The sequence below is a fragment of the Aedes aegypti genome, chromosome 2, assembly GCF_002204515.2.
Source record: "Aedes aegypti strain LVP_AGWG chromosome 2, AaegL5.0 Primary Assembly, whole genome shotgun sequence".
NCBI lineage: Eukaryota > Metazoa > Arthropoda > Insecta > Diptera > Culicidae > Aedes > Aedes aegypti.
This window is the reverse complement of record NC_035108.1, coordinates 105,547,037-105,561,262: the sequence shown is the minus strand read 5'-3', so window position 1 is coordinate 105,561,262 and position 14,226 is coordinate 105,547,037. Positions and strand designations below refer to the sequence as shown.

The 14,226-nt window shown below is 34.4% G+C and overlaps 1 protein-coding gene across 3 annotated transcripts in view; it reads left to right on the top strand.

Annotated features, from left to right (window-relative positions):
• Positions 1–14,226, top strand: part of LOC5576849 (cytochrome b561) — a 33,013-nt gene that overhangs the window by 4,863 nt on the left and 13,924 nt on the right. Inside the window, exon 2 of one of the 3 annotated variants that reach the window (XM_021841840.1) lies at positions 10,360–10,459. The exons of the other annotated variants lie outside the window; for them this stretch is intronic. Coding sequence (XP_021697532.1) covers positions 10,360–10,459 — 100 coding nt within the window. The remainder of the gene's footprint in view (positions 1–10,359; positions 10,460–14,226) is intronic. 3 annotated transcript variants of the gene reach the window in all.

Below are 14,226 nucleotides of genomic sequence, written 5' to 3'. Positions count from 1 at the left end.
GCGGAATCTCGGCTCACTATGACGTACAGAAATTTTGTATTGGTTTCTCCCTGAGAGAGACTCGCGAAGAGGAAAAATATCAACGTCATATGCAGCCCAGATTCCCCTCTCACGAAATGTCAAATGCAGCCAACCGTTTTTATGGCTGAAAAAGTGAAAAGTATTGTGTTCAAAGTAAACTGTTATTAAAAACCTCGGTCGGCGGAGCAGTTTTTTCCAAAGTTGCTGATAAATCTAAGCAGAAGATTAATTATTGCTAATGACTGCTACGTTTGCTGGCATGAAATTTCATTCAAACAGCTATTTATGATTCGATGTGATGCAAACTCAATCATTTTTTGCTGCGAAGTTCATGTGAGGGTTTGACCGGCTTGCGCATAATTGGTATAAACACAAAGTGGAATAAGAAAAAACTCAGCAAACACAGAAAAAGAAGACCGTCTTCGCGAGTCTCGTCTCAGGTTTCTCCCTCCCAGGGTACCACTTCTAGTACTGCATTTGGTCCCTCGGTAATGCAAAAGGTACCCAAGTTTGACAGATCGCAGTACACTGTTCGCGGCATTCTAGATTACCTTATGAGCCACAATATTTTGGGCAGTTGCAAGGGTCATGGAGGTCTCTGTTTGTCTCTGCTCCAACTCGTGGAAAATTTTGAAAAATTATTTTTGAGAACATAATTTCATAAGCATTAATCGCTGAAATTTTTGAAATGTACTTCGTCTTTGATTTATGGCCAATTTTGTAAAAAATGTGCAAATGTGCCATTTTAAGCCTTTTCTTTGAAAAATCATAACTCAAGAAAGAAGCATCGTAGAAACCAAGTTTTTTTTTATGAAAATGAAAGCAAATTTTCTCAGGAATAAAAAAAAAAATAATAAGCTTTAATCGCTGAAATTTTTGATATGTACTTTTTTTTCGTTTTTGAGTTATGGCCTCATTTTGTGGAAAATGACCATATAAGCCTTTTCTTTGAAAACCCATATTTCAATCGAAGCATCGGAAAAACAAAGATTTTTTATTAAATCAATTGCAAATTTTCTAAAACATCTGAAAAAAAAAGATATGGGATTGGTTTTAATGAAGTATAAGTCGGAATGAATGATATTTTTCATGAAAAATTACACCGCTAAGAAAAACTGAAAACAAAATGTTTCTGCCTCAATTTTTCATTACACTGAAAAGGGATTCTTTCTTTTCTATGGAACAAATAAGATTATTATTATTTTTTTTTAATTTTATTTATTCAATTATTCAGTATATAACTTACATTTTCATCTTAATACTATCTATTTTTTCAACCGGGAAGATTGTCTTCGGTTGCTAACACCAGAAGATTTTCGTTTCTTTGTATTATTAATATTAAGAACAAAGCATGCTGTATTTTCTTGGTTTAGAAAGTATTTCCGGCTTTTCTTTACGAACTTTCTCAACGGTGGAAAACTGTTTCCAGTTATTTGTTTTTTATTCCTGAGAAAATTTGCTTTCATTTTCATAAAAAAAACTTTGTTTCTACGATGCTTCTTTCTTGAGTTACACTGAACCAAGAAATATCATAGAAATTATTAAAAACGTCACTTACTGTGGCGATACTTGAAATCCCATTCATATTATGTGTATCCAGTGCCGTAGCGTGCGGTTGGCCAGGTTGGCACCCGCCAAGGGCGCCAGCCTTAGGGGGGCGCAAAAATGCGTCAGGCATTTGGTAAATTCTTAAAAATATTTATTAGTAAGGGAGCTTCTTCAGACACTATTTTAAAGAAATTCTTCAACGTAATAATTTTTAATTTTTAAAAGATTGATCAATATTTTAATGATGAGTTTAATTATTTACTTGCTTAATCTCTGAGTGATCTTAATTGTATTTTTAATAGCCGTTACAACTTGTTTAAGTGTAAATCAAGTTTGTGGGTTTCAATTGTAGGTTCATATTAAGAAGAAATAAGAAAATACTCAAATAAATTTTAAGAGATTATAAAGAAATTTTGAAAACACAACACAAACAAATAATTTTATTTAGCTTGAACGAAAGTTAGTGCGTAACAAATCTCACTGAATCACAAATTATATTTCCTCAAAATTCAGAAAGAAATGCACATAATCTTTCACAGGGTTCTTAGAGTACGGTACATAATTATCACAAAAAATATACGGTACATAAGTTCACATGATAAAGGTGAGTTTCTGGCGGATTTCTTTTGTAAACTTCTTTCAGAAAAATTGTCACAGAATTCCTAACAATACTTCCGGAGAATTAGTAAAAAGCAAACAAGAATAAAAAAATCCAACACCAAGAAGGCGAAGTTAATTTATTAAACAATTTCCTATTTTTCCATGTTACTATTTAGAAATTAAACTTTTAAATGCAATCTAGACGAAACACAAGTTTTCTTACAATTTAGACTGATTCTACCATATGGACGCCATTCACCGCTCCTGCTCCATTCACCGCTCATTGAATTATTTTGAATAATCTGAACAAATTTTCGCAATAAAAGTCATCAACATGTATTAGTATACCAGAACGGATTGTATCAGAATGAAATATATATGATTTCAAAAAAAAAAAAATAATTTTAGGCTGTTTAAGGCGGTAAAGATGAGTTGAACAATGATTTTATTATGGCAGATCGAAAAATGCTTCATAGCTGCCTAGAACCTCATACTTAGGATGAGCGGTGAATGGCGCCCTACACATGTATTATTGGCATACATGTCATTCGGTACCATTATGCGTTGTTCACATTCTAACTTCTTTCCTACAAAAAAAAGTTTTATCTTGCGTCTAGCGCAAAAAGTTGCGAAAAATATCGAAAAAAACGGATTTTTGACAGAATTTAATGTGTTGAAATGCTGTTAAATGAGCGGTGAATGGCGTCCTTACGGTACTTAAAAATATGAAAAGCTTTTTAATTTTTTTTTGAACTTTATCCAAAGGATTAGAAGAATTTTCTTCAATTTATGGGAAAATTCTAGGCTAAACAACTGTAAAAATGTTTTCTTGAGGAGTTTATAAGAAAAATCAGTATACAAGTTTCAGCAGTCTCTTTATTTTTGTTAAAGTTGAAGTTGATTGATTCACTGCTGGAAAGTAATTTTTTGGCCTATCTTGATGCATGGGAAATTCCTGCAAGGAAAGGAAGCGCATTTTCTGATCGCAGTACGCAGTTGAAAAGAAATGTCAGTTCAAACGGGTGTCGCTGAAGAAAATTTCTGCAAAGAGTCGGCGAGAAATTTCTTCTGCGATTTCTTTTCAGTAGCAAATCAGGCTTAACCAAAGACAAATGTAGTAAGAACATTGTATTCAAGAGAATAAAAAAAATGATTCAGTGATTTTAAAAATAATTTCTAAAATGTTATGCTCATGATTTTGCAGATACGTCTCATGAACAATAATTTTGTTATGAATTTCTTCAAAACATCTTTTAGATAATCTTCAACACTTATCTAGAAGAACTACAATTTACTCTAAATTAGTGAATATTTAAGTCTCAACAATATTTTGGTGGATTTTGATAATAATTTCACAATCTATCTATTCACAATGAATCTGAAATTAAGGCATATAAACGGAATGCATAACGGTAGCGCTATTTTCAAATAGATTTAATGTGGAAAATGGCCCACATTCATGATATAATTTATTTGAGGGCCTTTTCCCACTCTAAATTCACTTTGGCTGTAGATTAAGATCCAGTGATGTTAGTTTTATGTACACCGTTTATATACATGCTTGGATGTGTTACGAAAACTTTAATCACATACAAACCTGAATCATGAAAAGAAAATTGAACAAGGGGCGCCCAAAAGAAGGTTTGCCAAGGGCGCCGTGAGGCCACGCTACGGCTCTGTGTGTATCCAATGATATTCATGTGGAAAGTACATACAACTCAGTATTGCACCTCATAATATTCATTAGTCAACACAATATATTATATATGAACGAAAGTTATATATGTTATCCAATAAATACTATGGGATTAGCACATGTGCAAATTTAATCGTTTTACTGGAAGTGTTTTCATGATGGCGAGTTCGGCTGACCTGATAAATGGAGTGAAAATTAATTGAATTTGTGCACCATGGGATGTTTTACGAATATGTGAACCTAAAGGGTAAGTTGAATATTCATAAATAAAACCATGAAATATGAATTCCTTGGTCTGTATTTCAACTTACAGCAAAGCAACAGAAAATGAAATTTAGAACGCTCTGACCCCGTAAAACAAGCAAATTATCAGGAAATATCATCGATCCAATAGGGTCCTAAAGCCCTGTCCCAATGTTAGTGCCAAACGCTTAAGTTTAGGTCAAAAACACATGTTTACTCAAATTTCTAATGATTTCCGTTGGTTTAGGTCCAAAAAATATTTGTTTTAGATTTTCTCACATCCTTTGGCTTAAACTAAAATTTTGGGTGTATTTTGTTTTCCGTGTCCCTTCCGAAATGTCAGATAGGAACAACCCCAGTGTTAAAACTAAAACCCCTGTGGTATTTTTGTCGACTAAGCGAACGTCAAACATAATCAAATGTGTCAAAGTCCATTTATGGACCAAATTTTTAAATTAAATTTTAAACATGATATTGCCGTTATTTGAGCGGGAAAAAATGCTGAAGTAGTTGCAGTAACATGCTCTTTCGTGTTATTAAATAAAAACAAGATTTCATTAAAAATTTTAGGACCCAATTACAGATGGGAGAAATGGTAAATGCATGACGATGGAAGAAATGGAAAAACAGAAGGTGGACAATCCGGAACACCCAGAATGGTACAGGAAGCGATACCCAAATTTAAGAGCCAGTTCGCGAGAGCCGCAACCTTTTCTTGTATCGATGTTCTCCGATCAGGCTGAAATTTTCAGGGATTAAGTTTCTCTATAAAAGAAGATGTTTTGCAAAATTTTAGATTTTTATATTAGGGGGAAGTGGGACAAAATGACCCCCAATGATTTCATGTCACTAAACATGCAAAATCACAAAAACTGATATAACTATAGTAAAAGTGCACGGATTGTGTTGAAATTTGGCATGATTACCTTACGTTATATGAACTTTAGGATTGGCATGGTATTTGGATATTAAAAGTATTTCAAATCGAAAAAAATGAGTTTTTCATAAAAATTTCAGTGATTTTAAAATCGATTTTTTTCTTACCAACCGAACTAGGTCAAAAATCCAAATATGACGTTTTGAAGGGCAACTCATGGGCTTTCATTTGAGGTGTAATCCAAATATGCCGTTCCAAAAATTTTCGAAAAAAAAATTTTTTTCGGGGTAGTGTTTGGACTTGAGCCATTTTGCGAGTACCGCAACCCCCTTGCCTAGAGAGGTAATATTAATGTTCTTCGATCGAGCTGAAATTTACAGGAGTTATTTTCCTATATAAAAGAAGTTGTTTCCCAAAATTTCAGATTTTTATATTAGGGGAAAGTGGTACAAATTAACCACTAATGATTTAATATGAAAACAAATATACAAAATGAATTAAACTGCTATAGGTATAGTAAAAATGCACTAATTTGTATGAAATCTGGTATGTTTACTTAACGTTACATGAACTTTAAAATGAACATGATATTTAGATTAAAAAAATATTTCACATCGAAAAAAACCTGTTTTTTTAAGCATTTTTTTTATCAAACCGATGACTTATATTTTCTCAACCGAACTAGGTCAAAAAACTAAATATGTAAAGTTTTGTAGGGTAACTCAACGCGCTCATTAGCGGTGTACCGTGGTGAATCAAAATCCGGACGGTACCAATATCCGGACATTCTGATAATATTTACCAAAAAAAATGCTAAATTGATGATTAATATGTTTATTTTAATTCTTTACTTGTTATAAACATGATTACTTATTTTACGCACATTTATAATTCAGTAAACATTGATAAACAATTAATAAAAATGAAAAAGTCACTCCAGACGTGGTGTATTTTCCGTGGTGAACTTGTATTAGTGATAGTGTCAACGAATACACCCACAACGTTTATACAACTATATTGAATGAAAAATATTCTTTCTATATAGTGATTGCAACATAATAATATACAAAGTTATAGTTTAAAAGTTTAGTGACACCACTTTGCAAAAATGTGATGTAAATACAGTTTAAAATAGTAAAAAGAGGCTGTCCGGAATGGAGCCAAATATTTTTTTAATCCGGACATTGTATTGGAATCGTATGTTTAGATGCCGTAAGTATAGAATTTTCAAATAAAACTGAAATAATACTTTGATCATTATCAACACATGAGTAATATGTAATAAGAACAATACTGTGCGTCGTTCAATGCGGATTCATTGAACCAATCAGTGATAATTGCAGTTTAAACCACAAACATGTCTGTCCAAACAACTAAATCACAAACATTGCTTAGTTTTGTATTTTTAAACGAATACAGAACACATGCATTCTACAAGTTATTAAAGGCGTGTTATTTAGTTGATTTTGAAAAGCTTTGCATGGTTCAATTTTACAATTTTATGTTGAAACAAAGTTGATCGGATTTTGATTTAAAAGTGTTTGGATTTATAGCTATGATTTGCTGCATTTTTCGTTGTAGTGTTTGAACTTAAACAGGTAACCAAGTTACAATAAGCACAATTTAAAGCTTGTCAACTATCTCATAATAATCTATAGTTTTTCAATATGTTTTCATTACTATTCAAAATGGAATACATTTCGCAGAACTACACTTTTCATAAGTTAAAATTGATTCAAAATGACTCAATTAGCCCGTATATATTAGTGTCGGAAAATACACAAAATCATAAGAATTACTGTAACGTTGAAGGTTTTTTTTTTGTAAAAATACCTAATTTTCGTGAGAAAATGCAATTTCACTCTTTCGTGAAATTTGTAAACATCAAGGCCAGTAAAGGTCAAAATTCTATTCAAGATATAAACTACACAATGTCTCATAACAGCCATATGTGCAGTCAGTCTAAACTAAGCTCAACTCAATTATTTACAAAATGATCTCTAGCAAACATAACATCATAAAAGGCACACACATATGTGGCCCTCCCAATCGAACCCATCAAAACATTACCCAAATTGATAAATGTGGTAGTTGATTCCCAACCAAACAGCTTGAGAAGAAACAACGCTTACTGCTGACTGAAAACATTGGTGCAATGCCTTATTGTTATCCACATAATCACTTTTGCAAGGAAATGACATTTCTTTCACACGCTGCTCATACCGTCAAAACAGTTTTTTTCGATTTGAAACATTTTTTCAATCCAAATATCATGTTTATTTTGAAATTTATGTAACGTTAAGTAAACATGCTAAATTTCATACAAAATCGTTCATTTTTACTATAGCTATAGCAGTTTAATTCATTTTGTATATTTGTTTTCATATTAAATCATTAGTGATTATTTTGTACCACTTCCCCCTAATATAAAAATCTGATTTTTTGCGAAATAACTTCTTTCATATAGCAAAACAACTCCTGTAAATTTCAGCTCGATCGAAGAACATCAATACAACCTTTCTATGCAAGGTGGTTGCGGTACTCGCAAAATAGCTCAAATTCAAACACTACCTCGAAAAAATTTTTTTTTTCGAAAATTTTTGAAACGGCATATTTGGATTATACCTCAAATGAAAGCCCATGAGTTGCCCTACAAAACGTCATATTTAGATTTTTGACCTAGTTCGGTTGGTAAGAAAAAAATCAATTTAAAAATCACTAATTTTTTTACGAAAAACTCATTTTTTTCGATTTGAAGTAATTTTAAAATCCAAGTACTATGCCAATCTAAAAGTTTATACAACGTAGAGTAATCATGCCAAATTTCATCACAATCCGTGCACTTTTACTATAGTTATATAAGTTTTTGTGATTTTGCATGTTTGATGACATGAAATCATGGGGGGTCATTTTATCCCACTTCCCCCTAATATAAAAATCTAAAATTTTGCAAAACATCTTCTTTTATATGGAAGAACAATCCCTGAAAATTTCAGCCTGATCGGAGAACATCAATACAACTTCCCTTGGAAAGGGGGTTGCGGTTCTCGCGAACTGGCTCTTAAGGATAGAAGGCCTTTCAAACTTTGTTCATAAACCATAATTTAAATTCGCCTAATCAAAACATGCTGAATAACTATAGTTAAATTTAAATAATATTTTTTACCAATTTCACTCGAAACCAGAAATATTCCCCATTTCAATTAATTGTGCTATCATATAAATATCATTAACAAAATCAATATATGCAATCTGAATTTCACATAAGAATCATTCACAAAATCCAATGGTTCAAATAAAATTTTCACTTTATATTTATGTGATTTGTTTTATGAATCCAATCGAGTCGGAATAGTTTATGTGATAAACCGATGAGCGTTATGTGAAAAACTACATGGAAAAAAACTATAAGTGTTTTCAGATAATACAGTACTGACCCGATTTTGTCAGCCTCCGATTTTGTCAGCCTCCGATTTTGTCTACCCCCGATTTTGTCTACCCTCGATTTTGTCAGCTTTTTGACCCGATTTTGTCAGCCTATTTTAAATTTGTCAAAAAATTGTTATCGTCATGTTTTACCACGTTTACATTAAAATTGATGATGATGTTTGATGTAATGCACGCATGGGCGTAGCCAGAGGGGGCAATGGCAATGCCTTTTATTAAGTGTTAAACATCGATGTTACCAATATAAGGGAAGGAGGAGCCCCTGATAAAAAAAACTGGCTACGCCCATGTCTATCACCCTCTTGAAAGTCCATGTAACCATGTAACACGTCAAAATTTGAAAAACAGGAACAAAATAAAATGACCCGATTTTGTCAGGTTCCTCAGTTTGTCAGCCTAAAATTCATCGAGGGGCTGACAAAATCGGGTCATTACTGTATTGATATGATTCCTTGGTTCAGTGTATGATTTTTCAAAGAAAAGGCCCAAAATGGCACATTTGCACATTTTTTACAAAATTGGCCATAACTCAAAAACGAAAAAAAAGTACATTTCAAAAATTTCAGCGATTAAACCTTATGAAATTATCTTCTCAAAAATATTTTTTTGAAAATTTTCCATGAGTTGGAGCATAGTTTTTCCGGCTTATCTTTACGAATTTTCTCAACGATGGAAAATTTTGTGGAAAACTTTTTATTATTCCTGAGAAAATTTGCCTTCATTTTCATGAAAAAACGTTGTTTCTACGATGGTTCGTTCTTGAGTTATGATTTTTCAAAGTAGTGTCAGAGGAAAACAAAAAAAATTCCAACTGAGTTTTCCGGGAAAATAAGCGACCCTGAATTTTTCTATTTTTTTTATTCATATATTGGTGAGCCCTGCCTGTGGAAAAAGTTTCATGAAAATCTGAGACCCTTCGGCCCACTTTGTACAAAAATTAAAAAAAAATCCCCTACGTTCAGACTAGAGCTGATACTACGTAATATTGGCTATCTTGATATCAAACGTCATACTTGTTATTTCCAGTGAAAACTAGATGAATGATATCTGATACCAAGAGAGCCTATATTACGTAATATCAGCTCTAGTTTGAACGTAGTAGTATGCTTAATCTGGTTCAGTTTGCGAGTAATACTCTAATATACACTATGTTTTCAAATTTGGTGAGGGCTTTGGGCAAGTAGAGATGTTCGGGATCTAAAGCAGCCAGATTTAGCGTGACATAATTTAAAGACATTCCTTCTTCTTCTTTTTGGCATAACGTCCCCACTGGGACAGAGCCGGCTTCTCAGCTTAGTGTTCTTATGAGCACTTCCACAGTTATTATCTGAGAGCTTTCTATGCCAATGACCATTTTTGCATGTGTATATCGTGCGGCAGGTACGAATATACTATATGCCCTGGGAAGTCGAGAAAATTTCCAACCCGAAAAGATCGTCGACCGGTGGGATTCGAACAACCGGGGTTAGGCAGCCATGTTTTCGTGTTCAAAATGTGTTTCTAGTTAATCACATCAACCCAAATTGACTTGCTGTACTGCAATCCAATAGTTTGCAACCGTTTTTTGTTCCAATAGCTATTGTTATGCGGGAAAAGAAATTTTTCGGAGAAATAGATTTCGCCATCATCGATTGTTAGGCCTCAAACGGTTACTTATTTACAAACATTGAGCTGTCAGTAGGAACCACTTCCTAGTGGGAACCAGAGATGTTTGCTCGTTATTTTTCAGTATGGGCGGTGTCAGGAGGCTGGATTCGAACCCACGACCCTCAGCTTGGTCTTGCTGAATAGCTGCGCGTTTACCGCTACGGCTATCTGGACTCATCCATCATTCCTTTTTTTATATTCCTCAACCATATTTGTAGTTCATTTTTAATTTATAGATATTCCCTACATTGTTGTTTATTTTTCCCATCAACCTATGGAGACTTCATGGAGGTACATGCTAACAATAATGCCTCTACTAAAAATGTTTGGCAATCAACCACTTCAGCTCGCTTATCGTTGGGCCAGTGGCTCGGAATTTTGTAAGTAAAATATGCATTGTTGCACCTTAATCCCTATTTGTATGAACTTAATAGCACAGACTCTGTCAAAATAATATGATTTTTTTTTTGATAAGATGATTTTCGTACCTCAACGGATAGCACTTAATGAGCTTTTTGAGTCAAACAGAACGAAGCACCTGTAAACTATGGACTAATGCACTAGTTCACTTATTTGACGTTTGAGCGGTGCCGAATTCACTGGTTTTCATGGTCACATAAATAACACGGCACCGCTAAAACGATAAAAAATTAACTCGTGCATCGATCGATACTTTCTCATTTTTGTGTATTTCACAATCTGACATATTTTATACGGATGAGTTTCACTGGCTTCCTGAATGTGTTTTGCTTTGTTTGGCTACTGTAGTGTGAATCTCATGACTTTTCTCAACTCTGATTATAACGTAAAGAATAGAAATAACACTCACTGAACTTTCAATTTTATAATATTTCAACAATTTTTTTTGTGCTTGACGTTTTTACACAACTGTTATTATTAGTTCAGTTCACAGCAGTATCGCACTTATTACATGTTATTTTTATTGTTATTGTGCTTTGCTTTGATAAATGGATTATTCCAAATACAGTCGAAGCTCGTTATAGCGACATCGCAAGGGACCGTCGGTATACGGAGATGTCGCTATAAAATCGTCGTTATAAAGGGGTTGGATGTCGTTATGGAGTATGAAGGAATAAAACGATCACAATATGTATTAAAATAGCTAAACAAATGTCGTTATATTGAGTGACTATTGAATATAACACTAATGTCACAATAGAGAACGGTCGAAACAGAGAAATGTCGTTAAAAAAGCTGAAGTTAATATGGAAATTTGAAGGGACCATTGGAAATGCCGTTATAGAGAGATTTGTCGCAATAAAAGTTGTCGTTATAACGAGCTTCGACTGTATGTTTCTAAGCAAATGGATCCATACCCAAAGTTCTTCAAATGTACATTTACGCGACAAATTACACTGGTTTTTCTATCCAAATACAGATTTGCACTTGACTGCATCATTGCCACAATTAATTATAATCGAACAAGCCTATTTCAAATGGCTGACATACTTTTACAAATGTCGTGGTCCAATAAGGTGGGAACTGCGCAATATTTAGGATGTGGTATACCTATACACGGAGAAAACGAAGTACTCAAATTTGGGTTCTTTTGACCCAACTCGGCACGTTCGTGCGTTACCCCAAATTTGAGTAAGTTGCCTAGTACTCAAATTTGAGTAGCTGTATTGAATTATATCAGTGGGTGATTTTCACTCAATGTTGCATTGAGTGAAAAAACTCAAAAATGGGTAGTTTCTCATTCGAAACGAAATGCAAATGGAGAAATAATCAAAATGGTCATGGTTTTAAATAATGAAAAGAAACAGAATTCAATCCTATATTTTATTTTACGTTAACATCATCATCCCATTTGTCTTTTAATTTATTTCATCATATTTAAATCACATTCACTGTAATCCGCTTGTCCATTCCGGAAATCGTTCACCGGGAATGCCTATGAACATCAGACCTTTATCCGGAAACATTTGCTAGGTGATGATGGTGGATGGGTGGCTGGAACGGCAACAACCGATGGAACGATTTTCCCGTTTTTTCATTCATATGGCGACTGGCAGGAACGACATTCACTATTTAGAACGGAAGGTAACAGCGCAATAGCTTTTTAGTCGCGAACAGGCACTTCTTAATTCCGATAATCCTGCACCAAAAACAATCGTAGGCCCAAGTCTATTAAACTCCTGAAAAATGAAGGAATCATTGAAAATTATTTTTTCGGCACACTAAATTCTCCAGTATACTTTACCTTTGATAAATTCAGAACATTTTCTAGCTAGCTTTCAGAGCTTTGTATACAACGACGTCAGAAACAGTTATTTAACCAGATTTGAGAATTAAAAAAAAAATTGTAATTTTTCTACTATTTCGTCTAACACCGACGAAAACAGACTACGAACGACCAGCGCTGAGATTTAAAAATGGATGACACATTTTTTCATCCAAAATTGAGTTTAAACTACTCAACGGCTAGAACGCTGCCTAAATGCCAAACGTTGAGTTATTTCTACTCAACTTTGTGTTTTTAAAGTGTTTGGCAAATTGATGGTCGATTTACATACTTTATCAGATTTATCGGTTAGATTGCAATATTAGAGACATTTTAAAAACGCTTAAGGTGAAGATGAATCGAAGCCATACCTCAAATTTTCAAGAGCACAAATCTGGAGAACCGAAAACCCGTTTGAGCTGAAAACTTAATCGTTTGGTCACCACCAGCGAGTGACCAATCGATTAAGTTTTCAGCTTAAACGGATGTTTGGTTCTCCAGATCCGTGCTATTGAAAATTTGAGGTTTGGCTTCGATTCATCTTCACCTTAATACCTCAGTAATATGCAAAAGGAAACAATCTGAGATTTTTTTTATTATTTTTAGTATAATACACAAGTACAAGTACAAAATAATAAAATTTTGTGATTAAGAGCGCAATAAACAAAACAAGTATATTTATACTCAAATTTGAGTTTTCTTTAGACAACTCAAAAGTTGAGTTAAATGTACGTATTTGTCAAAACGAAAATCACCCAACTATTCAGTTCGACCGTCTTTACTTAATTTTGAGTATAAAAAAACTTATTTTTGAGTACTTCGTTTTCTCCGTGTAGGCGTCTAACGTTGTAAGAAAATTTATGAAAATGATTGGATAAATGACCACAATTAAGAAATGCTTTTCGCTAAGAGATTTGAGTCCAAATTCATGTTCAACTATACCGTTTTGATTCAAATCCCGAACACTCTACTTTGTATGAGAAACATTTCACACGAAATGTTTTAAGTTTTGCCGTTCGAAAGTTTTTATTTTCGTGGCTCGTTTTAATAAACATTTTCCATGAACCTATCTATCTTCTATATAAATAAAAATGGAATGGTGTTTGTATGTCACGAAATGGCTTGAGAACGGGCTTTCGGATTATAAAAATTCTTCCATAGTAATGTTCCTGAGGTGTGCCGACGTGTTTATGTATACAAAAAGCACCGTACCATTGGAACCTCGCGTACCTACAGGAATAAAATAGATCCCATTGTGTGGTCATTAGCCTCTTGCCCAGCAACTCCTATCCCTACCTCTTCGTGGTACTGGCCGGGGTACGAATAACCTTGGGGAAGATCGGGTAACCAACCCCCGGTGGGAACTTTGGTCGTTTGCTGACAGGGAAGGGGGGGTTTGCTTCTGCAAACCTTAAGCGTCTGTACTCCATGTTAGGAGCGGCTGATCATCGTCAGAGTGCCAGAGAAGGACTCTAAGCTAAACTGCGCACTATGGCCCTCCGAACAATTAGGGGAAATGGTCCTCCGGAAATCTAGGGGGTTGGTGTCAGGCCCTGCAAGCCAGCCGTAAATTACACCAGCACAGGAACATCAACGAGAGAATACGGACCGGAACAATTGGCAAAGACCACAGCGACGAAAATGGACTAGCGATTGGAAACTCGGTACGTGGAACTGCAAATCTCTCAACTTCATCGGAAGCACACGCATACTCTCCGATGTACTGAAGATCCGCGGTTTCGACATCGTAGCGCTGCAGGAGGTGTGCTGGACAGGTTCGATGGTGCAAACGTTTAGAGGTAATCATACCATCTACCAGAGCTGCGGCAACACACGTGAGCTGGGAACAGCTTTTATAGTGATGGGTGATGCAGAGGCGCGTGATCGGGTGGTGGCCGATCA